The following is a 26,717-nucleotide window of genomic DNA, read 5'->3' as shown; positions in this document are numbered from 1 at the left end:
TAAAATGAATACCTCTCTGGAGATGATATGAATAAATAATATTAGAAATAAAAATATGTAATTATAGCCCTGGCCAGTTTGGCTCAGCGGTTGAGCATCGTCCTGAGGACCAGAGAGTCCCAGGTTCGGTTTCCGCTAGGGGCACATACCACACACACACACACACACACACAAAAGTAATTATAGATAAAGCAGAGATTAAAAAAGGACAATTTCCTAGAAAAATGTAAAATACCAAAGTTGATATAGAAAGAATCAGAAAACCTGAATGGACAATCCATTAGGAAATAAAATTACTAGTAAAACAATTCTATCCCCCCAAATAAGCAACAAGCACAGTTTTATAAATGTTATCCATCCAACCTTCACGTGTTATATGGCCATCCCTGGATTCTACAAGTTATTCCAAAGAATAGTAAAAAAAAAAGGGGAGGGGCTCCCAAGTTAGTTTTATGATGCCAATATGACTGATTCCCAAACCAGACTAGAGTGTATGATGAAGGAAAATCATAGGCCAGTGTCATTTATGAAAATCGAAGTGATTTTACAGAGAGGAAAAAAAGTAGAAATCCACTACAGTTTCTAAGATTCCCTCATCTAAAAGACCTTTTTATTCCCCTTCAATTAATATTTGACTTTAATGAGTATAAATGCTGTTTAAGGTGGTATGGGATATAAAGATGTACAAGCCAAATTACAGCCTTGAGGGGCTTACGTCAGGTAGGTTAATACGAGAGTTATAAATACCACCTGAGGCAGAATGTGAGGAAGACCATGAGAGTGGCGCGAAGTGCCTGGAGATTCAGGAGAGGGAGGGAGGACTTCTGTTTGAAAAGAGTTGAGAATGTTTTAGGAAGGAAGAGACATTTGGTCTGGGTTTTCAGTGAAAAGCAGATTTTCAATAGGCAGAAAAAAGCAAGGCATTAAAAGAGGTGTTCAAAAAAAAAAGACGAGGTGCTGAGATAAGAGCAAAGAAGCAAGAAATAAAATGAAATGTCTTCAGGGCAACCATGTACAGTTCTATGAAGAGGATACATGCATTTATGTATACTCCCACTTTAAGGCCATGTTGGTAGGTATGTGAAAATCCACCACCATCACATTACTTAAAAATAGCTGAAAAAGAAATACACTGATAGACTATCACATGGCATTAGAACTTAAACTAATAAAACAAAATAGGTATTCTAGAATTCTATACACTTGATACTGGTGAGTGATAAATTTGGCTGTGAAATTAATCTTCCAAGGCGCTGACTCAAAAGAATAAACCTGATTAATTACATGAATGTTATTAATTAAAGGAAGTTGGATTCCTTAACCAATAGTCAAGATGGAAATTGGATTGGATTTTCCCACGAGAGCACAGGTTCTCTAATTAGAAAAGCATGGTCTCAATAACTTCCTTGGCATAGAGATGAGTTTCATTGGGCTGACCTCAAGTTTTCCATTAAAGTAAGCCAATGGTACACAACAAAAAGATACAGAATAAAGAAAACTCTATGGTGTCCTCATGCACATAGCTCTCAGCTGCTTTAGGTTTAATCCAGGCAGATTTTGCAACATGTAAGAAAACATATGCATTACATTTTTTGTTGTTGTGGTGGTGGTTAATCCTCACCCGAGAATATTTTTTCCATTGCTTTTTGATACTGTGGAAGGGAGGTGGTGAGGGAGAGGGCGGAGAGAGAAACATCGATGTGAAAAAGAGACATCGATTGGTTGCCTCCCGCATGACCCTAACTAGGGCTGGGGATTGAGCCGGCAACCCAGGTACACACCCTTGACTGGGAATCAAACCCGAGATCCTTTGGTCCACAGGCTAACACTCTAACCACTGAGTCAAACCAGCCAGGGCTGCATTACATATTTTTTATTCAATCTTCCATAAATTCTGATTCTGAGTTGATCAACATTTTGAGAGAGTGTATGGGAGTGAATTAAAGATTTTACTTCCTGGCCATTACTTAAAAGAGAACTCTTATACTGACAATCAAAAGCTACATCCCTTAAACAACAGGAGGGAAGGTAGCATTCTAACTTCCTCCATGGTACACTTTGGATTTCTACAGAAGGTGACCCAATCCCAGAGTGACTTTTGACAGCTTTGTTCTCAAAGAACTCTCAGGTGGACCTTGGATGCAGATCCTCCAATGCACTGGAGGAATAGTTAACTAATCCTATATGTTAATACATCTCAGTACACTTTTCAGAAGCTGAGGTTTCACCACTGTCCAATTAAGCCAGCCGTGCTGAATAACTTCTGTTTGCTTCTTTAGGTTCACTCTCCTACTTACTCCACCTGCTCTCTGACCCAGGAGGCTCCCTCAGCTGCTGAATTCCACTTGGTTTTGACTAGTGAGGTCTCCAGGTGGGAGATCTGAGGAAGACAAAGGATGTGCACTCACTGAGCTTCCTCCAGTGGGATGCCTGAGGCTGGCTGTCCCTCCGCAGGTCACTGCTCCTCTCCGTATGGCCCTTTCAACCCCAAATTCCTGTTCTGGTAACCACCCCATCCCCTCACCCCTGAGGACAAAGAATTATAAGAGCTGTACTGTTACTATTCCTGGGTTACTGCACTGTTCTTTTTAAAAAAAATTTTTTTTCTTTGTTGATTTGAGAGAGAGAGGAAGTGAGAGATAGAAACATCAAAGAGAGAGAACATCGACTGGCCGCCTCCTGCATGCCCCCCACTGGGGATCAGGCCCACAACCTGGGCATGTGCCCTGACCGGGAATCGAACCGGCGATCTCTTGGTGCTTGGGTCAACGCTCAACCACTGAGCCACACTGGCCGGGCCACTGCACTATTCTTGGTGGGTTCCACACTTTGCCTCCATCTTTATAAATCTTCCCTTTATTAAATATGTCTCAAATTATCCTCATTTGAATGTGTCATCTCTTTCCTGCCAGGTCCTTGATACACGAATACATCTTGCTCTTAAAAGCCACAATTTCTTGTTTTCCTAAAATGCTATCAATTGCCATGCAGGTCTTTTTTTCTGATGTTAGTTTTGACATCCCATCATTGCAACCAAAGAAGTGCTTTGGATTTTTCCTTCAAACTAGAAGCCAACACAACACAAAAGGGCCCCTCTGTGGGTGTTCCTCCCACAGGATAGCCGAGTTGTACCACCTCGTCTTGGCTCTCATGGCTTTCTCTTGCTATAAAATTCCTCCCTACAAAATACCACATCTATAAATATTTGGAGAACTCAAATGCACATTGAGGGGCCTTGATTTTCTGGCCATTTGGGTTGGCCCCACACACCACAGACAGGAGCAGCCCACAGACACATCAGGAGCTCTCACGGATGTGCTGTGGTGGGAAAGGTTCAGGAGCGAAAAGAGCTCAGGAGGTCACCTGACAGTGCAGAGTCAGAGTTCTGATTCAGTTATTCTCAAAATAGCTCGCTGGGAACTTGGGCTATTAAACTTGGTATGCCTTCTAATGGGACCCTAGGACAGGAATACATGCATCAACCTATAAAAGAAGTTCAAGAAAATGAATGCCATGGCCCGTGTGTGTGGGCTGAAGGGAGAAGACTTACATTCAAGTCCCAACTTCACCACTTTCTCATTCCTGTAGGACATTACACAGCTCACTTGAGCCGGTTATGAACTAGGAATAATAAGACTTGCCCTATCTCAAATGAGGATTTGAGTGGACCAAAGTTGTCTGTCCACAAGCACTTATTGGGAATCTGGGCAGGGCTGGCCAGGCAAGCAGAGGGTGGGAGAAGGATGGGGGAGAGACACTGGAAAAATTATTTTTTTTAAAGAGGAGACTAAGGCCTGAATTAAAATGCACATTTTAAGACTTTTAATGATAATTACCACCACCAAATGATCAAATGCAATTACAAAAATAAATGAAGACAGAGTCAGTGCCAAGTTTGGTTTTCCAGGTTTAGTTCAGGGCAAAGCCAATAAACAGTGAATAAACAAGGGGACGCTGTAGTTTATGGAGTATCAACTTACATGGGAGAAAGGGCGAATGTGTGGAACTGGGATTCAGCCCATCCAAACAGCAGGACCCAGACAGGGGGCAGAATGTGCTCAAAGGGCCTGATTCTTCTCTGAGTGCCCAAACATATCATCACTCAACTCGGAGACAAGGAGAGAACGGATGATTTCTTTACCTGTGTTCACTTTCAAGATGCACATGGGTGTGAGACCCAATGTACTAACTCCTCCACCATAAGTCATGGACAGAAAAGGCCTGACTTCACAAGGACTCATGAAAAACATCAAAAGATCTAATGGGGTCACAGGCAAGAATATGAATTATTTTCCATAGTCTCGTTACAAAGAAGTAAAATTCAAAATTGACTAATTTATAAAGAAATAATGTGCAGAGATCACCGTAAGAAGTAGGTCATGTGGAATATGAAATATGTTATGTTTGAAGGTCATTTTTATTTTAGAGAGTACCAAATAACTCACCTTTCAGAGCTAGGAGACAAGACATAGCTCCACAAATATAAGGATCGGGTGACTTCCAAATACTGTTTTAAAAGTGCGCACTACAACAGATACTCCTCCCCAACTCTCCCTTCCCCTCCTCTCTCCCCCTCCCCCCACACTCACACACTGCTGCATGTATCTACAAAAGATTGGACAAGTATTGTCCGCTTTCTTAGTCCTCTTGGAAATTATTTCCTTTCATCACGCGGCATAGCTATTTCCTTGCTCCATACCTATAGAAAGCCAATATATTTGTATATCAATTATCCCATTTTTATATAACTCAGATGGTTAGTTTACAAATGGTAATGTTTTCATGCCTGTTTAGCATGTAGTTCAGGCTTTTGAATATAACCTGTGATGATTAATATTACATGTCTACTTGGCTAGCCTACGGTGCCCAGTTCTTTGGTCAACCATCAATCTAAATGTTACTATAAAGGTATTTTTCAGATGTGATTAACACTGAAACCAGCAGACTTTGAGTAAGGCAGATTACCCTCCAGACTGTGGGTGAACCTCATCTAATCAGCTGAAGGCCTTTAAAGCAAAGTCTAAAGGTTCCCGAAAAAGATGAAAATCTCCTCACGTCTGCAACACAGCCTCCACCACCCTGCAGAATTCAGACTCAAGGCTGCAGCAACTCTTGCCTGAGTTTCTAGCCCATGGCCTGTCCTACAGATTTCAGACTGCCAGTCCCTAAAATTGTGTGAGCCAATTCCAATTCCTTAAAACAATTTTCTTCCATTATCTATCTATCTATCTATCTATCTATCTATCTATCTATCTATATCTATCTATCTACATCTCCTGTTTCTCCTATTGGCTCTGTTTCTCTGGAGAACCCTGAAAAACATATAATCAAATTACCCTATCTTCACATGACATCCTTGTAACTGTGCCTTCTTTAAAATGAACATCTCCATGGTTCTTCATTTTCAGAAAAGTGTGTGTGCTGCTGATTACTTTGCAGATGTTCTGTGTGACCGCATAGGGAAGTCCAGGCCCACCCATCACTGTCTCCGGAATCAGTGTGCAATCCCGAGCTGGTGGGTCTGCAGCGGGGAAGACCGAGGCGCTGGCAAAGCCCCTGGGAAGACTGATCCTAGAACACCGGGCTGAAAATCGTAAGGGAGTTTGTCTCTCAGCACTCACAACAATTTTTATGAAAGAGTAGGTGGAGGATGAGAAGAAAAAGCATCTAAAACTCCCTTAGGTTTTGAAAATAGAGCTTACTGCTCTCAAAACAGTGTGAGAGGGGCTGAGTGTGCTGAGGGGAGGGCAAGAAGCCAGTTTGTGGTGGGGGTGTCATGTCACTTATACGCTCCGCCTACTTCTATTTTTTGATGACCAGGTTTTACTTTTGTTTTCAGGACAGTCTTGATTTTGGGTATTCTGTCCTATGATGAAATGACCTGTTAGAATATGTTTCCGGGTTTTTGGCTGGGAAAATATGGCTATCTTCTATTGCTTCTGTAATTACTTTCCTGTCTCCATGATTTCCTTCATCACACTCTTCCGAGTTAACTTGGCTGGCCTCTCACCCCCTTCTGAGCCTTTCCGGATCATGACCTTCATTTAATGTCCATTTTGAATTGCACCCTGTGGGGCACTGTACAACTTTCATGGGCCTTGGGCACTTTTGCCTTCATGGGCTCCTTCCTTCATAAAAAAAAAAAAAAATCTAAAAATTTATTTTATATTCTTGCTGGCAGAAAGAAATATAATCCACAAAGGAGTATCCAGTAATCATTTTTTCCCTATGATTTTAAAAGAAATTCAAAGCTTCTCATGGGCCCCTTCAAGTATAATCAGCCCTGGGCACTCTGCCTCTGGATCCTATTGGATAATAAGGCATCAGCGAGTCCTCCATAAAAACGCCTTACACAGATGCCCCCCCTTACACATTAGCATTAACACACTCTCTGGACACAGAGAGACTCAAATTCAAATCCCAGGTTCTTCACTTTCCAACTATAAACCAGAGTGAGTGATTCAAGCTTTCTGAACATCAGTTTCCTCGTTGGTATAATTCGTACCTCATACAGTTGCCATGGTAATGTGAGATCATGCATACACAGTGCTTAGGACCTGGCCTATGGCAAATGCTTGAAATCGGTAGCTGTTTCTATTTAAAGTGACATCGGTCATTAACTATCTTCATTTTAAGTATTACATTACTATTTACCTTTTCACTTACATTTAACTCCCTTATTAAACTGTGAACTCTCAGAGGGCTGGGAATACATTTTAGACCAGAGGTTCTCAAACGTTGGTGTGCATCAGGGTCACCTGGAGGAGGGACTGAAACATGGATGGAGCCCATCCCGAGTTCTTGACTCAGGAGGTCTGCTGGGGGGCTGGTAATTTGCATTTATAACTAACACCCAGGTGATGCTGAGGCCGCTGGTTTTGGACCCCACTTAGAGAATCACTGCTTTAGACATCTCTGCCTCCTCCAAAATCTAGCACAGAGGGAAGTTTTCAAGTACTAATATTTTGATACTAGTATTAATATTGGTAATAATACTAGTATTTATTTATTTATTTTTAATTCTCACCCGAGGATATTTTTCAATTTATCTTCAGACAGAGTGGGAGGGAGAGGAAGGGAGAGGAAGAGAAAGAGAAAGAAACATCAAGGTGAGAGGGACACATCAAGTGGTTGTCTCCCCCACAACCCCGACCAGGGCTGGGGAAGAACTGCAACCGAGGTACATGCCCTTGGACAGAATCAAACTCATGACTCATTGGTCCGGGGGCCAACACTCTACCGCTGAGCCAAACCGGCCAGGGCAATATACTAGTATTTTCATAATACAGATATTTCCAAGTAAATTATTTATGCAACAGGTAATACAAAGGCAGCAGGAAAATCTGCCTCCTCTCCCAACTGTGAGAAAACTTTAGGAGCTGAGCAAAAATGATCTGAGCAAAGAAATCTTATTGAAAGAAAAGGGGCAAGTGGCACAGCGGAGTTCTATCATCTGTCTGATTTCGGGGGCATGTGCAAAATGCAGACAAGAAGCCAAACAATAGCTCAGCCAACTCCAGGCTGCCTGGGTTCTTAGCTCAATCTATAACCATGCCAGCAGGGCTGCTGGGATCCATCTGCTACTCCCTTTCTGATAACGGATCGGGGGTCTCTGGAAGGAAATAGCTTGACAGGAAGAAAAAAAGATTAGACTAACTGAAAATGTCTGGATTTATGAAGCTGCACTTGACTAAGGCACAGCTTTTAACTCTTTATGGCACTTTTAAGTCTCAACATACCCTTGTTATTCTGTGGGTTCTCTATTCCCTTCCTAGAGAAATGCAATTTGTTAAAATACCAAAGCTCTCCTGGATACAAGTTAAGTTTGCAGGATTTAATACTGAGGGAAGGCTTGAGAGTCTCTAGCCCAGCCACTGGTTTTATAGATAAGGAAACGTATACCTAGGTTTATCCTAAAATGTGTAACCAACATGATGGAGTGAGGCGGGAGTCCAGATTCCTTGACCCACAGTGGTTACGTGGTGTGTATAGTCCTTTATACTCTCTAAATGAGTAGAGGAAAAGATATCTTTTCTCCACTGCATTTTAAGGGGGAAACACGATTTACCTCTTTTCCTAAGTTTTCACAATTTGCCCTTTTGTCTCTAGAAGCAGGAGGGCAAATAAAGAGAAACACAAGCCTAAACAATGTCAGCAGGGCCCTGGCCTGTTTGGTTCAGTGGTTAGAGCGTCGGCCTGCGGTCCTGAGAGACCCGGGTTCGGTTCCCGCTAAGGGCGCGTACCTCGGTTGCAGTTTGTCCCCGGCCCTGGTCGGTTGTGCGGGTGGCAGCCACTCGATGTGTTCCTTTCACATCGATGTTTCTCTCTCTCTCTCTCTCCCTCCCACTCTACCTGAACAACAACAACAAAAAAAAAAAAAAAACAATGTCAGCAGGGCCTGGGAGCTGGAGGGCACAGAGCAGATTCTCGAAAACCTGTGGTGAGTGAGGGAATGAATGAAGAATGAACGAACCACTGGTCTTGATGGTTTTTCAGCCAATTAGGGAATGATGTTTCACACTAAGATTTTCAGCCTGCTGTGGAAGTCTCCTTGTTCTCACTAGTAAGTGAGGTACTTGTATAAAACCAGAATCACCTTTTCTATGTGTCTGCTGGAAAGTATGGGCTTTGAGAGTAGAAAACTTTGAATCCCTGACTGTTCACTCTGGTTACTTCATTCCAGGCAAGCCATAGAATCTTTCTGACCCTTATGTCTCCTCCCGCTTCAGGATGTATGAAGTAAAGAGAACAATACCTCCTACCTCCGGGTTACTGTAAGGATTAAGTGAGACAGTGTTGCACACTGCCCTTGCCAGGAATAAGTGTTAGCGCCCTCCCCACTCTGTAAGGGTGACACTGGTGCTCAGCAGGCGGAGTCAGGACAAATTTTGGGAGGGTAAGTATAAGATTCTTGGTGGAAGCTAGAGGGCTTTTTTGGCTGAACATATATAAAAATTCTTATTATCAGTATGGTTATCCAGCAGCTGCTTTTATTGATGTTATGCTCTGCAATAGATATAAGCAATCTTGAGTATTCTTCATACTCCATAATCCCTTACCATTTCCCTGGTTTCTCATAAAATAGTTTTCAGGGGAAAAAATATTAGCTTTTGGCTTACCTGTTCGGTCTTGGCTTCCTCGTTCTGGGCTCGAGAAACTCTGTCTCCTCCTCCATTTCCGTTTCAGGGAGTATGTTTTTCTGAGAAGGCTGTGGTGAAAGCATTTCCCACTCATTGTCATGGGTGACCGTCTGCAACATAACAGTGTCCGGGCCAGTACTGCTGCGGCTCTTGCTCTTCTGAGATTGGCTGCCCAGGCCAGAGGCTTCTTCTGCTGCTACAGATTCTAGAGGCTTTGTTTCTCCCAGAAACTGCATTTGGGGACCCATGTCCAAGTCGTGATCAGAGGCTGGCTCCACGACCCTGTCAGACCATTCGGGCCCTTTGTCCCCAGCTTCTGAGGATGGATTGCCACCTTCACTATGACCCAAGACCATCCAACTCTGTTCTTGTCCAGGGCTTTCAAGAGATGATCTCTGATCATCCTTGGAAGACATTCTCTCTGCAGAATGATCTTGTTGTTCATTTAAGGAGTGAGGCTGACAAGTGTCTGGGAAGCTGGCTAACTGAGTTCCTGGCAGCCCCATTGGTTTGGGACCTGTATGAAACTCTTCTGCCTCGGGTGTGCTTTCTCTGGCTTCACAGGCCTCCGGCTCGGGGGGTGAATGTCCTTCATGGTTTACAAGTATGTAGTCCATGTGTTGTGCTTGGTGGTCTTCATTCTTCTCTCTGTTCCTTTCTTCTTCGCATTCCGGTTTTCTCTGCTCAGGCTCTTCGGTAGGAATTACTGCTTCTTCTTCAGACCCTACTACTTCCTCGCTGGCACCTAAAAGTGGAAGATGAAGGTGAGAAGGGGAGAAACACAGCTTAATTAACACGTTCTATTCTTTGTGATCTTAGCAAATGATCCATCCATAGAGAGATAATTTAAGAAATATCTGTTTAACAGATGGCACCCAGAGGGGAGGGGAGTGAGGGACTGGGTGAAAAAGGTGAAGGGATTAAGAAGTACAGATTGGTGGTCACAGAATCATCATCAGGATGTAAAGGACAGCATGGGGAATATGGTCAACGATATTGTAATAACTTTGTATGGTGCCAGGAGGGTACTTGAAATTTCGGGGGAACATTTTGTAAAGTATATGATTGTCTAACCACTATGCTGTACACCCGACATTAATACAAAGAAATATTGAATGTAAACTGTAATAAAATATTTTATACCAAAAAGATCTGTTTAATCTTCTCATGTACTCTCAAGGATAGGTATTATACAAGCAGTAGATCCTACTGTTGTAATATAGGACATGGTTAGACTTGGTAGGATGAGTGTGTTTTGCAAATGGGTTCATTGAGTGAAACAGCTGTTTCTGGGGGTAGTGGAACGAAATGTGAAATGTTTCTTACCATTTGATGGTCCTATGTCTCCACCTGCTGGTGAGTCTGAATGATCTGTTTCTACTTCCCAGTCAATGTTTGACGGAGACAACTCCATGTTGGAGTGGCCTCCTACAGGCGAAGAAACTGACTCAGGGTCTTCATGAATATGCAGTTCAACCAGCTGGTGTTCAGGCTGTCTGATTTTGGTCTCAGTGTGGTTTTCCTTGCTTCTTCGATCAGGAAGAGCAGAAAGCAATATCTCTCCTGCTTTGCTCCCCAGAGACTTGTCCTCCAGAGACCCAACTTCCTCTGTCATTTCAACACCAACAGTAGATCCCGTGAGGTAGGACAAATCAAAGGGAGGTGTGTACGGTGCCAGTGACTGCTTCACAGCATCTTCTTCCAAGGGATGGTCACCACCGTAGAGAAAGTGTTCAGGCTCTTTAATGAAATCTTCATCAATATTTTGGCCCATGACATCATATTCAAAATCACCCCACGAGGCTTCTGATGAACAGATATCTTGCTTCCCAGTATCACCATCCACTGGCGTATCGGGATTGCCTTCTGATAATGTCAGTTTACTCATGTCATCGATTGTTCCCGTGGATGTGTTGAGACCTGAAGCATCACTGAAACTATGTTCAAAGGCAGCTTCGCTTACATCCAGACAAGTGTCCGAGGCTAGCAGAGCATTAGGCACGGAGGCAGGGTTCTCAGTAATGAAAGGTTGTTCAAGGTCCAACAAGGCTGCTGAATCTGTCTGGCTTTCAAAAGAAAAGTCCTTTGAGATCCAAGAGTTATCACCATCCATAGTTGGCTCTTGGTGAGTTACAGGAATACTGGTTCCCACCTTTTTAATCACTGGGATTGTTCTGTCCATGGGTTCCAAAATCGATGCCATATCTGGGTCGGCTTCGTTTTCTGATGCTTTTAAAACTGTGTTGTTTACATCATTTATTTCCGAAGGCTCGGGAGAACCACTGTGAGAGGCAGCAGGCTGAGATGAGTCCTTTGTGTTTGCTTGATTGTTGACTGGAGGCAGTGGAATTTTGTTTACAGAATATAGTGCTGAATTGTACAGAACAAGCTCCTGTCCAGGCTCGTGACGAGGTTCCTCCTCCAGCTTTGGCTCGGTGAGATATAACTCACTGGCTTCCCCTTCAGGTCCTATCCTAGCACTGATGTGCTGCCCAGTCTCTTGCTTGGCTTCATGGTCATGGCATATATCCGGGCTGCTGGCAGCCTGAGCATTGCTGTCCTGGTCACAATAGTGAGTCAGTATATCAGGATTCTCACCATCTGCTTTCAAACTGAAGGGCTGCTTAGCAGCCACCCACAAGTCAGGTGAAGCTGAGGCCAACGGCCCACCCTCTTGGAAGTTGCCATGTAAGATATCTGGAACAAACATGCTTTGGGGGCCCTCGCTAGGGGTAGAGCCGTCCCATTCAGCACCAGCCTTCTGTATCAACTGGGCAGGACTGACAGCAGGGAAATCTTCTGGAGCAATGCCTGAATTTGTCATTTCACTGGAGTATGACTTTTCTCCCTCCCACCAATTTGTTTCTTGACGCTCAATAGTCGAGGCATTAGCCATAACACATCCATTTTCATCTACATGAGTAAATGCTGGGTCTGGCTGGTCCCAGACGGACAGCACTGTATTGTGACACTGTTCTTCAGTAGGTGTCTCAGAAGTCAGTTTGTCATCAGCAGAAGACATGAAGGTTTGCTCTCGGGGATCCTTTTCTTTTCTTTGGTCCAATATTACAAGCTGGCTAAGCTGATCAGCTTCTGGGTCAGGCTGCCTTGGTTGAATGTTCCAGAGTTGCTCATGGGAGTTCTCCCCATTACTATTCAGAAAGGGGGACTGATGTTTATCACCAAAAGGATTAGTACCATGTGTTTCCATGCATTCCATATCACCCTGAATGGGTACTCCCCAAGGACCCACACCTTGATACTCTGAAGAATTCCTCTCTAACATACCGCCTGAGCTAGACAATTCCCCTTCAAATGTGTTCCCAGCTGTTTGCCCTTCCTGTTGGGGTGTGTTCCACCACTCTGGGCCCTCAGCAGAGACGTCAAGCATTTCCAGTTTAGAATAACTTTCATTCTTTGGTTCCGTTTTGGGAGATATTTGCCACATGATATTTTCTGTCCTCCCTGTTTCTGGAGATCTTGCCTCCTTATCAGCAGCTGCCATCTGTATTTCGGTCTCCTTCAATGGTGAGAAACTGTAGTGATCAGGGTTGCTTGAATGATTGTCACTGAATGGGTCTGATGTATTCTCATTCTCTGCTCGTCCTGAACTGCCTACGTAGGCAGATAATTCCTCAGACTTGGGATCTGCCATGGCCAAGGATGTATTAGATTCATTTAATGAGTCCCAAGCTCTGGGTTCATCCAGAACAAGGTGGCAAGTGGCCAAATGGCTGTCTTTCCCCACTGACTCCTCATCACCTGCACTATCATCATCAGAACCTGAGCTTGTTGACATGAACTTGGCCTCCTCCGGCTGCACAGTGTCAGGAACATCACATTCCTTTTTCTCCTGATGGCTAGCCACTAGATTTTCTTCCTGATATGCGCCTGGATACTCAGAATATTTACCTGTTTCAGGGCTGGATACAGAGGAAAATGAATCACCATCTACGGAATCATTCCATATCTCTAAATATTTAGGGACCTTGTGGTCTAAGCTCCTTTCAGATTCATCCACTCTGTTTTTCTCTGGGTCCTTTATTTCAGCAATTACTTCTAGTTGGCCATCAGTAGTAATGAGTCCAGATTCTTGGTGATTCTGTTTACTCCAATCGTCTTGATTCTCCTGACGCTCAGTGCTGGGGCCCTGATCCCAAGAAGGCAGAGCAGCCGAAGAATCATTCAGGTCAGGGGTTGATGCACTGGAATGTGTATACTCACTAGAAATACTACCTCTGTCATACTTTCCTGATGATCTGGCTCCCGGGGGGCTGTTTCCAGCACTCTCACCTTCCAGATTCTCAGTTATCTCAGAACCTGTGTGACTGACCTGCACATCACTGTCGTTAGGGCCACCCCAAACGTCAAGGCTTTGGGGACATTCCGGAGGTGGTTCTTGGTTCACTCTCTCTGGCTCCAGAGTGTCACATTCTTCCGTTCTCTCAAGATCCATTTCAGGAAAAGATACACTTTTTGTGATACCAGGCCTATCTGAAATGTCAGTAGTTTCCCTTGAATTCCTGTGATTCACAAGGTGCTTTTCACAGGTCTCTCTGGCCGGCAGGTGCTTTGTGGACACCTCTGTCTGCACATCACAGGCTTCTAAATTGTAAGATCCCTTCTCATGCTCTGAAGGCTCCTGGAGTTCCTCAGTCTGAGGACTAGAAGTGACTGCAAGAGAGCTGATTTTGCCTGACTCATCGCAGACTTCGTCATGTTCAGATGCAACTAGGGGAGAGCATTCCTGGTCACCGTGCCCTTTTCCAGATGTCCCCGAGGCTCCATCCATCACTTCCGCCTCGCTAAGGTGCTCCCTATCAACGGCTCTGTGAGTTTCCTTCTCATTTCCACGTTGCCCATAACCAGGACCTTCCCATGGATCTATGTACACAAAAGGCCCTGGGTTCTCCAGTCTGGTTGCCAGGGACGCTGTCTCACCCAGCAGGCTTCCCCTGCACGTGTCTTCCTGTTCTGGGTCCTGTGCTCCCAACTCACTGGCTCCAGGGGCTTCTAGCACATCTGGGATGGGGCTGTCCTTAATTTTTTCTGGTGAGCTGGGAGTTTCCGGAGGCACTCTGCTTTGCTCTGAATCTGAAACATACGATGGGCCTGGTAACATTAATGATGACATGTCGTTATCTCTCATGACGGAATCCCAAATAGTATTCGCAATGAGCTGTCCGCTTTTTTCATTCAGTAGGTGACATTCATTGGGAGCGGTGTCCTTGCTGTGTGCATAAGAAGCAGGGAGTCCCCAGTCCGCCTGATTTGCTTCCTGATACTCCATGCCCCACGGCTCCAGCTGTCTCACTGAAAATCGGGTTTCCGGCTCGGTACCTTCAGCCACGTATCCTTGTGCTTGACCTTCACCAGGGATGGCCACCCCCGCGCTGCAGTCATCCCAGTCCAAATCATTGTCCGAGATGGTCGCCGTGGACTGGGTGTCCTCCAGAATCACTCTGTTCCATAAGTCGAGACTGTCGGGGGCCGCCGACCGGGAGTTGGTGCTGCTGTGCAGAAGCGTGAGCTGCCGGTTTGTTTCGTTGTACAGCTGCATCATGCTGGGGTTGTCGTAGCTGGACTGGCTGCTTTCCCCAGCGTCGTCCTCCATGGAGACGTCCTTGTCGTCCGGGGGTTCTGCCTTGAGTAAATCTTTATCTGGGCTGTGGGTGGCATTTATTTCGGAACTGGTGTCCGCATGAGGTGAAGTCCACATTTCCAGGTTCCCAGGACCTGAACTGATTCGATTTCTAGGTGTCTGCAGCGGTGCCTCAGGAGGGCTTTCAGTCTCCTCTGTGGCCGAGTTAGCCTTTTTTGACTCAAAACCTCCCTCTGTAGTAAATGGCTTGTTTTCGGTTTCTTTTTCGTCTCCAGCAAATGTGGGTGATGTATAAGAATCAGAGGTGGAGTAGTTGGTATCCAAGGGGGAAGGCACCGAATCATCCCCTACGTTGGATGCGCTGTAATCGGAACATTTATAGGATAAGAAGGAATCTTCCCACGGAGCCAGAACGTCTGACCCTCCTTTCTTGATACTCTCCTCAAAAAGGTTCCAGGAATCTACCTTTTCATAGACTTTCCCCCGAATTTTCAGATCTACACCACCGTCCTGATCGTCCTTTGCTGGCTTAGAACTGTTCCATGTGTGATTCAGGTCAGACCTGGGATTTCCAGGTACAGGGACGTTAGCCCTGGAATCATGGTTCTCCTTGCCCCAGATTTCTGGTGCTGCTTTGTTACTCGCCTCGCTGGGCGAACTGTCCACCAGGTCTTCTGCAGGGAAAGAAAATCCACTTTTTGCCATGGCCCACTCCTTTGGGTCCCTCACAGAAGGTGTCTCGCCACTCGTTGGGTGCAGATTCCAGGTATTTTTCAAAGCCTCGGTGTCATCTTCTTTACCAAATGCACCCCAGGCCGGGAATGGTGCTGCAGCCGCTGGCTCACTGTCATCCACAGGGTTTCCCCACGGCTCAGGCATGGCTGCCGGAGAGCGATCAGAATGCCACAGGGCCGCAAAGTCTTCTATCAGATGGTTTGTCCCCTGCGGAGAAGCATTCGGCAAATGCGACTTCTCAGCGGGTGGGTGCTGAAACTGCAAGCTGTCCTCATTTTGGTCTTGAATAGTATTGTTGCCCAGCCCAGGCTGACCAAATTCTGACTCCCAGGGACCCAACCTGGAGAATTCAAGACTCTTTGGTTGAAATATAGAATCTGAGGCTCTCCTATCCACTGGGCTTGGCTTACGATCTCTCCAGGATTCGGGGCTCTGGAAGACAGACTCCTGTTCACTGGAACTCCACGCGTCTGCAGCAGTTTTAGAGTCAATTTCCAAACCACCCCACCAGCTGCTGCACCGCGCACGAGTCGGAGGGGGCCCGGTGTGATCTGTGTCGACTGTTTTTTGGGTCATGTCTTCTGAATAGCATAGACCTGGTTCTTCAGTGGATGGTGAGCTTTCTACAAAGCTATTCATAGGTGTTGGTGGGACCCTCTTTCTAATAGTTTCCAGCCTTTCTGGAGAAAGAGATTCATCTCCCATGAAACCTGTCAGGCTCAAATTTCTTGTAGAGTTATCTACAGGACTTTCTTGTCTGTGGACAAACTCCTCATCAAATTCCACAAGGTTATCTTTGCCAGCCTCTGACAAAAGTGAACTGGATGAATAATTAGACATGTTCATCCCAATCTCATTGAGTCCTTTAGGCCCCATGGGGAGCTGTCCTTCTGAGGAATCGCTGTTGGGGAAGAAGTCATCTGCTGGGGAGTAGTCAGCAGAATGGGAAGATGGTTGGGACTGTCCGGAAACCATGGGTGCTGGGTCAAAGTTAAAGAGGTCAAAGTGTTCCCCATGTTCTCTGGACAGTGCATGCTCCTCCACTACGGCCCCTTCAGGGATGGGACTATAGGAGTCAAATCCTGGGAGGAGACTGTGGTGAGACCCAGCACCCTCTCCCACTGGACTGTCATCACTGAGGAAAACCGAGCTCTCCTTGGATGAACGGCTGCTCCGAATGGTGGCCAACCCACTATCTGGGCTAACAAGGTCTGTGTTGCCATCCACCTGGGCCTGGTTAGAATCGTTGAGGTCTGGAGGATTTTCTATGAAATTCACGGAGTTGGGCTGCGGCTCTATGTCAGAGCCGTACAACTCCATAATCCCGGACGACCCCTGGGAGAGTGGGGCACTGCCGGCCACGGCCTCTGTGGAGGACGTCCGGCTGTTGGAGATCATCTCTGGGCACCTCCTATTGATGACTTCCTTGACAAGGAGAACCACTTGGTCACAGGTCACTGACGGGTTCTCCTGCTGGTATACCAGGATCTCATCGCAGCCACATTCAAAGGGCTCCAGCTCCAGGCAAGGACTCCGGCACTCTTCCAGTTCACAGCAAATCTGTTGGGGAGACAGGAGTTTGTATGAGCACTCAGGGCCTCTCTGCTCTCTGTAATTTGTCTTTCTTAATTTTTCTTAGTATAACATTAATCTGTGTTCATCTGTTTTAAACGAGGAACTCAAATAACTGAAAACTGTATGATGTAAAACATGGAGAGTCCCACTTGATCCACCACTAACTCTTTCTCTAATCCTATCAAAATAGCTTTTTATTGAACTCCAAAGCCAGGGGCTCAATTTTGCTGGCTTCTGAAAGTTATAGGTAAAGAGAACGAAAACCATCTAAATCCTTTCCTCAGTGTGATATCACACCATCTTCCAACAGAAGTGAAAGTGTGAAAGAAAGTGCAAACTTTCTTCAAGTTTGCAAAAACGGAAATAATGCTGGGTGCTGACAAGGACTCGTGGAAAGCGTTGGGATAAAGGGAAAGGCTTTGTTTAGTAGCAGGCAGCCGGGATCTGCTTCAATTTCTGAGAACCTCACTGAGGCAAAGGAGAAAGTAGGACAGAGAAAGCAGCTGTGGGAGGCAGAGCTTTCCAAAAACACCCGGCCCCCGCTGTCCCCTCCTGCCCCAGGGACATTCAGCACGGAGCCCAGAGCAGACAGAGGTGACTTGGGAGGCCAAGAGGATTTGTGACAGTCAGTGCGAGGCCAGAACTGGGCTGCAGTTCTATGATTTTTAGGAAGTGTTGGGGATATTCTGCACACTGGGCTTTTGAAATGGTCTCACAGAATTAGTGAAGGTAGCAAGAACATCAACAACAGCAACAGCAACAACAATAATAATAGCTACAGAGCTTGCATAGGTAATAATAATGATACTACTAATAATTAACATTTATTTATTGAGTGTTTTCATATGCCAGGCTCAGTTCTAAAGGTTTTCTGTGCATTATCTCCTTTAATTGTCACAATAATTCTACAAGATAGAAACTCCTTATCCCAATTTTGCCAGCGAGTAAATAGAGACCCCGGAAGATTAAATACCTTGACCAATTACATGCAGCTAACAAGTGAAGAAACCACATTTTGAACTTGAGCAGTTGAGCTGCAGATGCTGACCCTTGACTAACAGTGACCACACGAACAAAGAGGGATTCCTTTGGAGTAGCCCCGACCTTGTTTTGCTCAAAGTTCTGAAGAGCTGTCTCTCTGGTGATGGTTGGGAGGGTGAATGAGGGAAGGAGAGGTGGGTGGAGTAGGCCAAGGGCTTCTAATCCCTTCATCTGCTCTCCTACCTTGGTCTATTTTAAATTAACCATTTAAAAAATTGATTTGCTGCCCTGGCCGGTGTGGCTCAGTTGGTTGAGCATCATCCTGTGCACCAAAAGGTTGCCAGTTCAATTCCCAGTCAAGGCACCCACCCAGGTAGTGGGTTTAATCCCTGGTCAGGGTGTGTGCTGGAGGCAGTCAATCGATGTTTCTCTCTCACATCAATGTCTCTCTGTCTCTCTCTCTAAAATCAATAAAAATTTTTTTTTTAAATTTTGATTTGCTACTAAAAATGATTTGAAAACCCACTGTACTGAAGGCTGAGGAGATTCCTATCCAGAGGAAACCAGTAGCCAAAGATGAAATTCAGCGTTGAAACCCAAGGCAGAGCAAAGCACTGGAAAAGCCTTAGGCTGAGGACACAATGCACAGATGTATAGGGGTCAGAAAGAGGGTAAAAAACGTGCCCTGGCCAGTTTGGCTCAGCGGTTAGAGCGTCGGCCTGTGGTCCGGAGAGACCCGGGTTCGGTTCCCGCTAAGGGCACGTACTTCGGTTGCAGTTTGTCCCCGGCCCTGGTTGGTCGTGCGGGTGGCAGCCACTCGATGTGTCCCTTCACGTCGATGTTTCTCTCTCTCTCCCTTCCTCTCTCTCCCTCCCACTCTATCTGTACAAAAAAAAAAAAAAAGAGGGTAAAAATGCATCTGTAGAAGGGACAGGGGCCTCCTTTTGTTTGTCTATTTCTGTAGATGTGAAAAATATACAGGAAAATTTAAAGACCAGTGTTGTTGGACTGTAAGTCACAGGTCATGGTTAATGAGAGATGAAGCTCTAATTCTGATGTTTTTCCTGAACTACATTTTCCAATATACCCAGTTGCCTGTGTGACATGTGTCCTCTGACTATGCAAAGGCATCTCACATTCCATCCGTACTCAACCAACTCCAGGATGTTCTACTCTACTTCCTGGCACTTGCCCTGGGGCCCCTTCCAGCCTGGTCCTCCATTCTGTCACAAATGAAAGAAAAGTCAGAAAGGAACCTTGACTTCTTCTCTCCCTGACTTCATGAAATGAACCTATCACCAAATCTTATCTGCGAGAAGTTCAAAATTTCTTCTTGAATGTGTTCATTTCTCCCCATGTCCACTCTGGCCCTCCAAGGGGCCTCTTTCATATGTGGACATGAGAAAGCACACAGGTATTTTATAGTCATATGTCAAGAAAGTCGAGCTGGATCTCTTGGGGAACAGAAAGTGAGGTTGTAGAGAAGAAGGGAGCACTGTGCCCCTGGCCACGTGTGGATGCAGGAGGTGTCTGAACCGTTAATGAGGAAAGCCCGATTAATGAAACCATTCTAGGCCATGCTGTCTATATTATAGTGAATCGTGTATGCTCTCATGTTACTTACTAAATACATCTGGTTTGGTATTTTGATTAATTTTTTCTACACTTTATATAATTTTCGTAGCCTTGGGTTAAAAGATTCAGCTCTCTACCAAGAGGGTCCAACTGATTACCAAGTTAGAATCTTAGTACCTGGAGACTAACTTTGATTAAAGCCTCAGATCACCAGTTACTCAACACTAGTCACCAAAGAGGAATTCATATAGGGACTAAGAAAACAGTACCCAAAGGAGAACTGGCCCTTGTGTGGGTAAGAAATCTATGATCTCTTTCTCTTTCTCTCTAGGGATTCATTCTAGAAGAGAAACGGTTATAGGGCTCTTTTAAAAGGCCCAATGAACAAAATACCCCCAACATTTCTAAAAACTTGAACTCTAGGACTTTATCTCCTGGGACATTTTCTTTATGCCACCATCCACTCCCATCTTCCACCACGTGTTCTGAGAGCAAGCCGGTCAGGATGCGGTGAACACGGGCCAGGGTTGGAGGAGCTCCTTACCTGACTGCACAGCTCCAGGTTCTCGGAGTACACAGCAATCTGTCGCCTTGGCTGCTGCTCCTCCGACAGGTAGCTGGCCAAGAGGATGAGGACGTCAAAACCAAACTTGTCTGTAAATGCTTTCAAATCACTGGTGATACTGCTGTGAAACATGAGGTTCTGAAACAACAACAGGCAATCCGATATCAGTGTCAGACTGCGCAGCTTTTGGAAGTTTGCCACAAACTTTTCCAGTCTCACAATGTATTATGACACAGATATATTATTAGATGCAAGTGGTATAGACACTTGGAGGAAGTCTGGAAATGTTCATGAGATGGCTTAAGATGTACCTTGCTTGTTTGTTTTCCTAAAGCAAGAAAGGAAGGCGTCTTTGCCATTGTTATCAAGAACAGTTTGTCTAAGAACCACTTGTTGGCATGGCTGTTTCTTTTTCTTAAAGAAACACAATGAAGACCAATGCCTGGCATATATTAGTTGCTCAATAAATGTCTGTTGAATGACCAGACACATGTACAAAATCAACCTTTGCCACACAATCCTCTATCACAGTATATATATGGCATATATATGATCACCATATATAATCAACCAACTGACAGTGTATTGTGCTATGTAATAAAAACCACTAAATTTAAAATAGATACTTAAAACATTAATTCACCCATAACAGCTGTAGATATTTGGAATAAACTTAAAAAAAAAATCAGACGTCATGTTATACACATGCATTTCAAATAATCATTGGCTTTATCCATCAAGAACCTCAATACTGAGCTTTTTGCCATTATGAATAGTAAAATAACTTATGGTTCCAAAGGAAAACAAGAATGGACAGGAACTACCTAAATTTTATCTCCAGTGACTGAAGGCTTCGCACAAGGAGCCCTACGATCTTTTTTTCCAAAATATTTTAAAATTTTGTACCTAAAACCCCCAAATACATTTATAAACTCCTGAGAGAAGACGCTCTCTTCTAAGAGAGTTTTACATGTAATAAAATTATCATGACACTACCACTGGGTCACTCAAACGAGAGCGAGCAGATTTTACTGGTATCTGAGCACAAGATTCGGATTCGGCAGAATCAGCGTTGCTCAGAGCCAAGCTAGGGGAACACCGGCTTCTCCAAAATGTTGGCCGAGCTCCAATCTCTTGGGATTCTTCTGTGTTAAAATGACAGTTCTAGGATCTTGCTGGCTTTGAGTCCAGTGGCAGAGTCTCAGGCCATGTCCCAGACCTACTGAAGTGGAATCTGCTTTTTCTACAAATCCCAGGTGATTTGAATGCACATGGAAATCCGAGCAGCACTGCTCCAGGGCGGCGTCTGCTGTGTGCTGTGTTTTCCTATGAAGCAGTCCTTCGCGTTACTCAGTGCTGTCACGGGCCTCCTGACTCACACCCTCAGATCCTCGTTCCTCACACCATGCTCATCATAAAGATCACCCTGGAGTGTGAATTTCTGGGCTGCTTTGCAGCTTCTCATTTCGCAGGTTGAGGATTAGGTCAAGAATCTGTATTTCATTATGTACCTCAAGTGATTATTAGGCTCAAACACCCTTGAATAACATCCTGCTAGTTTTCCTCTGGGTGGCCCTGAATACCACAGGATCAGATGAAGTATTGATAAAACACAGATTTATGTGAGTCACTTGAGCATGTTATAGAAACAAAATACTTAAGTTTCACGGGAACCCCCAAACAGCAATCGTCAACAACTAGGTCCTACCTACCCTAATAAAATTGTCCAAATCAGATTCCATTTTACTGGCTTTAGGATACTGTCACGAGTTTCCCATTTAAAACCAAATCCGACAAGGGAATGAGACTCTTCAGGAATCCGGGAGGCAGAGGCTGTCTGTTCTGCTTTTATGCTGGTGCTGTTTGCATAGGAGATAATTTATTATTGTCTTCTAGCTACACAGGGAGCCATGTGCTACCATGGCTCTCAGGTTGCTGCCAAGCTGAGCTGGCCCTGAATAAACAGCACTTCATCATCAACACAACCCAACTGTAGACACAGGGTGGCGTTTCATTCCCCTCATTTGCCATCTACCTGATAAATTACTGTTTTAGTTACATGTATACAAATACTATTTGTTAATCTGCTCGAATGTCTCCAAAATGCTTCCCCTACCTTAAGTTAAAATTATATACATATACATACATAGCTCCAACTCAGTTTTGCCGAAGATTTAGAAACTAAAGGGATTCTACTTTAATTTACCATCCCTGCACCCACCATACAACCTTCCACATTTGAAGTGCGACCCCAGCCTGAGATGGCTGCACGGAATTTAGGAAGTTCCTTGACTAGCACATTACAGCTGGGAATTGACCAGCAGCAACCCAGACTATTCCCATCAGTTAAGAAGGATGGGAATTGCTTCCTGTCACAGTCCTCTGTCACTCATGGGTCCAAAGATTTGATCATTAACCATTTTAGAGGTTATGAATCCTTTTGCATTAGTAAGTCATGGTTTTGGAATGAGTAGGAAGGCCTGGAAATGTGGGGAGGGAAAGGCCTTGTTATTTCCTGACAAAAAGTTAAGGTGTAGATCTCGAGTCCCTAAAAAGAGGTTGATGATCACAATGACAAAGAGCAGGGAACAGAAATGACGGGGCTCTACTTTTACCAGTACAGTAACTGAGAACGCAGTAGTGATAGTGTCCAACAGATTTACTGTATTTGTGGTTGAAAGTGTGTGGACAAATGCAGTGAACATTTCCATTCTCTCCTATTTAGCTCTCACTCCATAACTCTGAAAAATTTAGTTTGGATGCTATATGCTGATAGTATTAGTGCATCACATGAAATAAAAGTGATCTGAATACTGCCTTGTGAACATTTGCATACTTAAATGTGAATATTCCTTAAGAGAGAAAAACCCACTTTTTAAAAAAAATTTGTTTTTATTACAGATGTTTCTAATTTTTCCCCCATTGACATCCTCCTTCCCCCCCTACCCCATCCCCAGCTTTGTTGTCTATGTTAATTGGTCATGCATACATGCATGTAAGTTCTGTGGTTTATCTCTTCCCTCCCAACCCCCTTCCTCTGAGGCTTGTCAGTCTGTACCCCACCTCTATGTCTCTGGGTTAATTTTGTTCAACAGTTTGTTTAGTTTATTATATTCCACAAATAAGTGAGATCATGTGATATTTGTCTTTCTCTACTTGGATTGTTTTGCTTAACATAATACTCTCCAGGTCCTTCCATGCTATCTCAAAGGATAAGAGATCTTTCTTTCTTACAGCTGCATAGTACTCCATTGTGTACATGTAGCACAGCTTTTTAATCCACTCATCTACTGATGGATACTTGGATTGTTTCCAGATTTTAGCTATTGTAAACAGTGCTGCTATAAACATAGGGGTACATATATTCTTTCTGATTGGTGTTTCAGGTTTCTTAGGGCATATTCCTAGAAGTGGGATCACTGGGTCAAATGGCAGTTCAATTTTTAACATTTTGAAGTAACACCATACTGTTTTCCACAGTGGCTGCACCAGTTTGCATTCCCACCAGCAGTGTACTAGAGTCCCCTTTTCTCCACACCCTCGCCAACACTTGTTGTTTGGTGATTTGTTGGTGGCAGTCATTCTGACAGGTGTGAGGTGATACCTCATAGTTGTTTTAATTTGCATCTCTCTGATAATTAGTGACATTGATCATTAGTGATATGTCTCTTGGCCATTTGTATGTCCTTTTTGGAGAGGTGTCTATTTAGGTTCTCATAGTTGTTTTAATTTGCATCTCTCTGATAATTAGTGACATTGATAATTAGTGATATGTCTCCTGGCCATTTGTATGTCCTTTTTGGAGAGGTGTCTATTTAGGTCCTCTGCCCATTTTTTAATTGGGTTCTTTTGTTGAGCTGTATGAGCACTCTATATATTTTGGAAATTAACCCCTTTCCGTTTTGTTGGTTGTTTCTTTTGCTGTGCAGAAGCTTTTTAGTTTGATGTCATCCCATGTGTTCATTTTTTCCTTTGTTTCTCTTGCCTTAGGTGTTGTATCAGTAAAAATTCTACTGCATATGTTGTCTGAGATTTTGTTGCCTGCATTTTCTTCTAGAATTTTTATGGATTCATGAGTTACATTTAAGTCTTTTATTTATTTTGAGTTTATTCCTGTGTATGGTGTATACAGGGTGGGCAAAAGAAGAGTTACAATGATTTATTACTGTATTATTATTTATTATTATTATTAACAACCTACTTTTGTTCACCCTGTATATTCTAATCTCCCATTGTTTCCTGAATCCCTCCTGTTAGGTTTCTGCCCCCATCATTTTACTTAAACTGCTGTTCTCCAAAGTACCAGTCACTTCTAGGCTGCAAATCAAAGATGACTTTCCTGTTTTTACTCTATTTGACTTCTCCAAAGAATTCCACAAGGTCTAGCCTCTCTCCTTCTTGAAACTCTTACTTTCTTCACACCTGACATCACATTCTCCTTGCTTTTTCCCCATCTCACTGGCTGCTCCTCAGACACCTGTGCTGGTTTCTTTTCCTTAGTCAACCTCTAAATGTTACTGCCCTAGGCTTTGGTTCCAATTTTTCTTTCTCTTCATCTACACCCTCTCCCTGGTGCTCTCACCCAGTCATACGGCATTCAAACGACCTGACGACCAAAGCTACATCCACCTGAACTCTAGCTTTGTCTATCCACTTGAAATTTCCACGTAAATGTCTAACAAGCACTTCAAATAAAATACAACCTACCTCTGCCCCAGTTTGCTCTATATCATTAAATGTCACCACCGTCTGTAAAAGTTACTCAAGTCAAATATTCTTGATTCTTTGCTCATTCTTCATCTGTCTGCAAATCCTGACAACTTTACTTCTGAAACATGGCTCAAGTCCAAACACTTCTCAGACTTTTCTCCATCACTGTTCTGCCATAGCTGCAGTCACCATCATCTCTCGCCCGGACCTCAGTCTCAGATCCGTAGCTGGTTTCCCTGCAGCTGCTCTGGTCTCCCTCAGACCAGTTCTCCACATAGCACCAAGGGAGAGCTTTTCAAAATGTACATAGAATCATGACACTCTGCTGCTTAAAACCCATTCAAAAATTTCTCAATGCAATCATTTTTTTAAAAATCACAGTTGACATTCAATATTATACTAGTTCCAGGTGTACAGCATAGTGGTTAGACACTTATATATCTTATGAAGTGATCCCCCCAATAACTGTAGTACCCATCTGGCACCGTACATAGTACAATATTACTGACTGCATTCCTATGTTGTACTTTACATTCCTGTGATTATTTTGTAACTACCAATTTGTACTTCTTAATACCTCCACTTTTTTCACCCAGACCCCAACTCCCCTCCCATCTGGCAACCATCGGTCTGTTCTCTGTATCTACAAGTCCTTCTGCTTTGTTTGTTCATTGATTTTGTTTTTTAGATTCCACAGAAAAGTGAAATCATATGGTATTTGTCTTTTTCTGTTTGCTGTTTCTTTTTAAAAAAAACTAGGATGAGAAAGACTTAATGTATTTGAGATTATATAATCTTAGATATCAGGATATAATTTTATATATGAAAGAATAAAGTAGACATAGCAATAGAAAAATAGTTGTAGAACATAAAAGACAATTCAGGGTTGAAATATAAATGGTCAATAAATATATGAAGTCACTGATGAAGAAATCTTTGGTAATAAAATATTTCATCTTCTTTTTTTCTATTATTGGTAAATATTTCTAAATGAGCACTCTCATACACTTGGAAATATATTCCAAATAAATAATCAGATATACACAAAAATGGGTCGTGGAAAATGCTATTCACTGAATTATTACTTTAGTAACTGAAACTTAGAAACAACCTGAATGTTCAAAAATAGATAAATGATTAAATTATGGAAAAGTCACACAAAAGAATGTTATGCGGCTATGAAAAATCATGCTATCAAAGAATACTTAATGACAGAAGAAAACACTCTTGACAGTATTAAGACAAAAATACTTTCTACAATCATATACACTAGAATGTCATCTGTTTGTCTTCAAATAATATATAGTGAAACATAATGTACAATGGACATTAAGATACTGTGATATAAAGTTGTCATAATGTGGTCATTTGGTCATCTGAAATCTGACTGTGTCTTCACTACTTTAGGAAGCTCTCCAAGGTTTCCAGCGAAGGGCTTGGAGTCAGCTGAACTCTGAAGTTAACCCCTGGCTCTGCACTACCGAAGTGAGTCGCTTCACCTCTCTGAGCCTTAATTTTCCTCATCATAGGACATAAAACCTCCCATCATAGGACTTGGATAAGAATTAAGAACATACATCAAAAAGCCTGCCTAGTACTTGGCATAGAGTAGAACATAAACAGTAGATCTCTTTCCTTTCCTAATTCTTAAGCTATCAAATGATCATTCTGAGGATTCATGGGATTAATCTGATTCATAGAAAGTATTTTACAATTTATTGGTATGGGAACTGGTTTTTCATATTAGAATTTTTTGCCTTATATCATTTATAATATATGTGAACTTTCAAATAATAATCACACACATTTTAAAGTCATTTATATGGAAAATTGC

General features: G+C 43.5%; 1 protein-coding gene across 2 annotated transcripts in view; it reads right to left on the bottom strand.

Moving 5' to 3' along the window:
- The window catches only part of PRUNE2 (prune homolog 2 with BCH domain), a 199,388-nt gene that overhangs the window by 75,649 nt on the left and 97,022 nt on the right, over nucleotides 1-26,717 (bottom strand). Inside the window, exons 4-6 of one of the 2 annotated variants that reach the window (XM_036261429.1) lie at nucleotides 20,153-20,311; nucleotides 10,467-17,037; nucleotides 9,120-9,885 (exon numbers count right to left, since the gene is read on the bottom strand). In XM_036261429.1, coding sequence (XP_036117322.1) covers nucleotides 9,120-9,885; nucleotides 10,467-17,037; nucleotides 20,153-20,311 — 7,496 coding nt within the window. Of the gene's footprint in view, nucleotides 1-9,119; nucleotides 9,886-10,466; nucleotides 17,038-20,152; nucleotides 20,312-26,717 lie in introns of those variants that run through there. The other variant, XM_036261430.1, reaches the window with a different exon arrangement.

This window comes from Molossus molossus, unplaced genomic scaffold (assembly GCF_014108415.1).
Source record: "Molossus molossus isolate mMolMol1 unplaced genomic scaffold, mMolMol1.p scaffold_m16_p_14, whole genome shotgun sequence".
In the NCBI taxonomy this organism is placed as follows: domain Eukaryota; kingdom Metazoa; phylum Chordata; class Mammalia; order Chiroptera; family Molossidae; genus Molossus; species Molossus molossus.
Note: the sequence above shows the minus strand (reverse complement) of the source record. Positions and strands in the feature narration are given on the sequence as shown.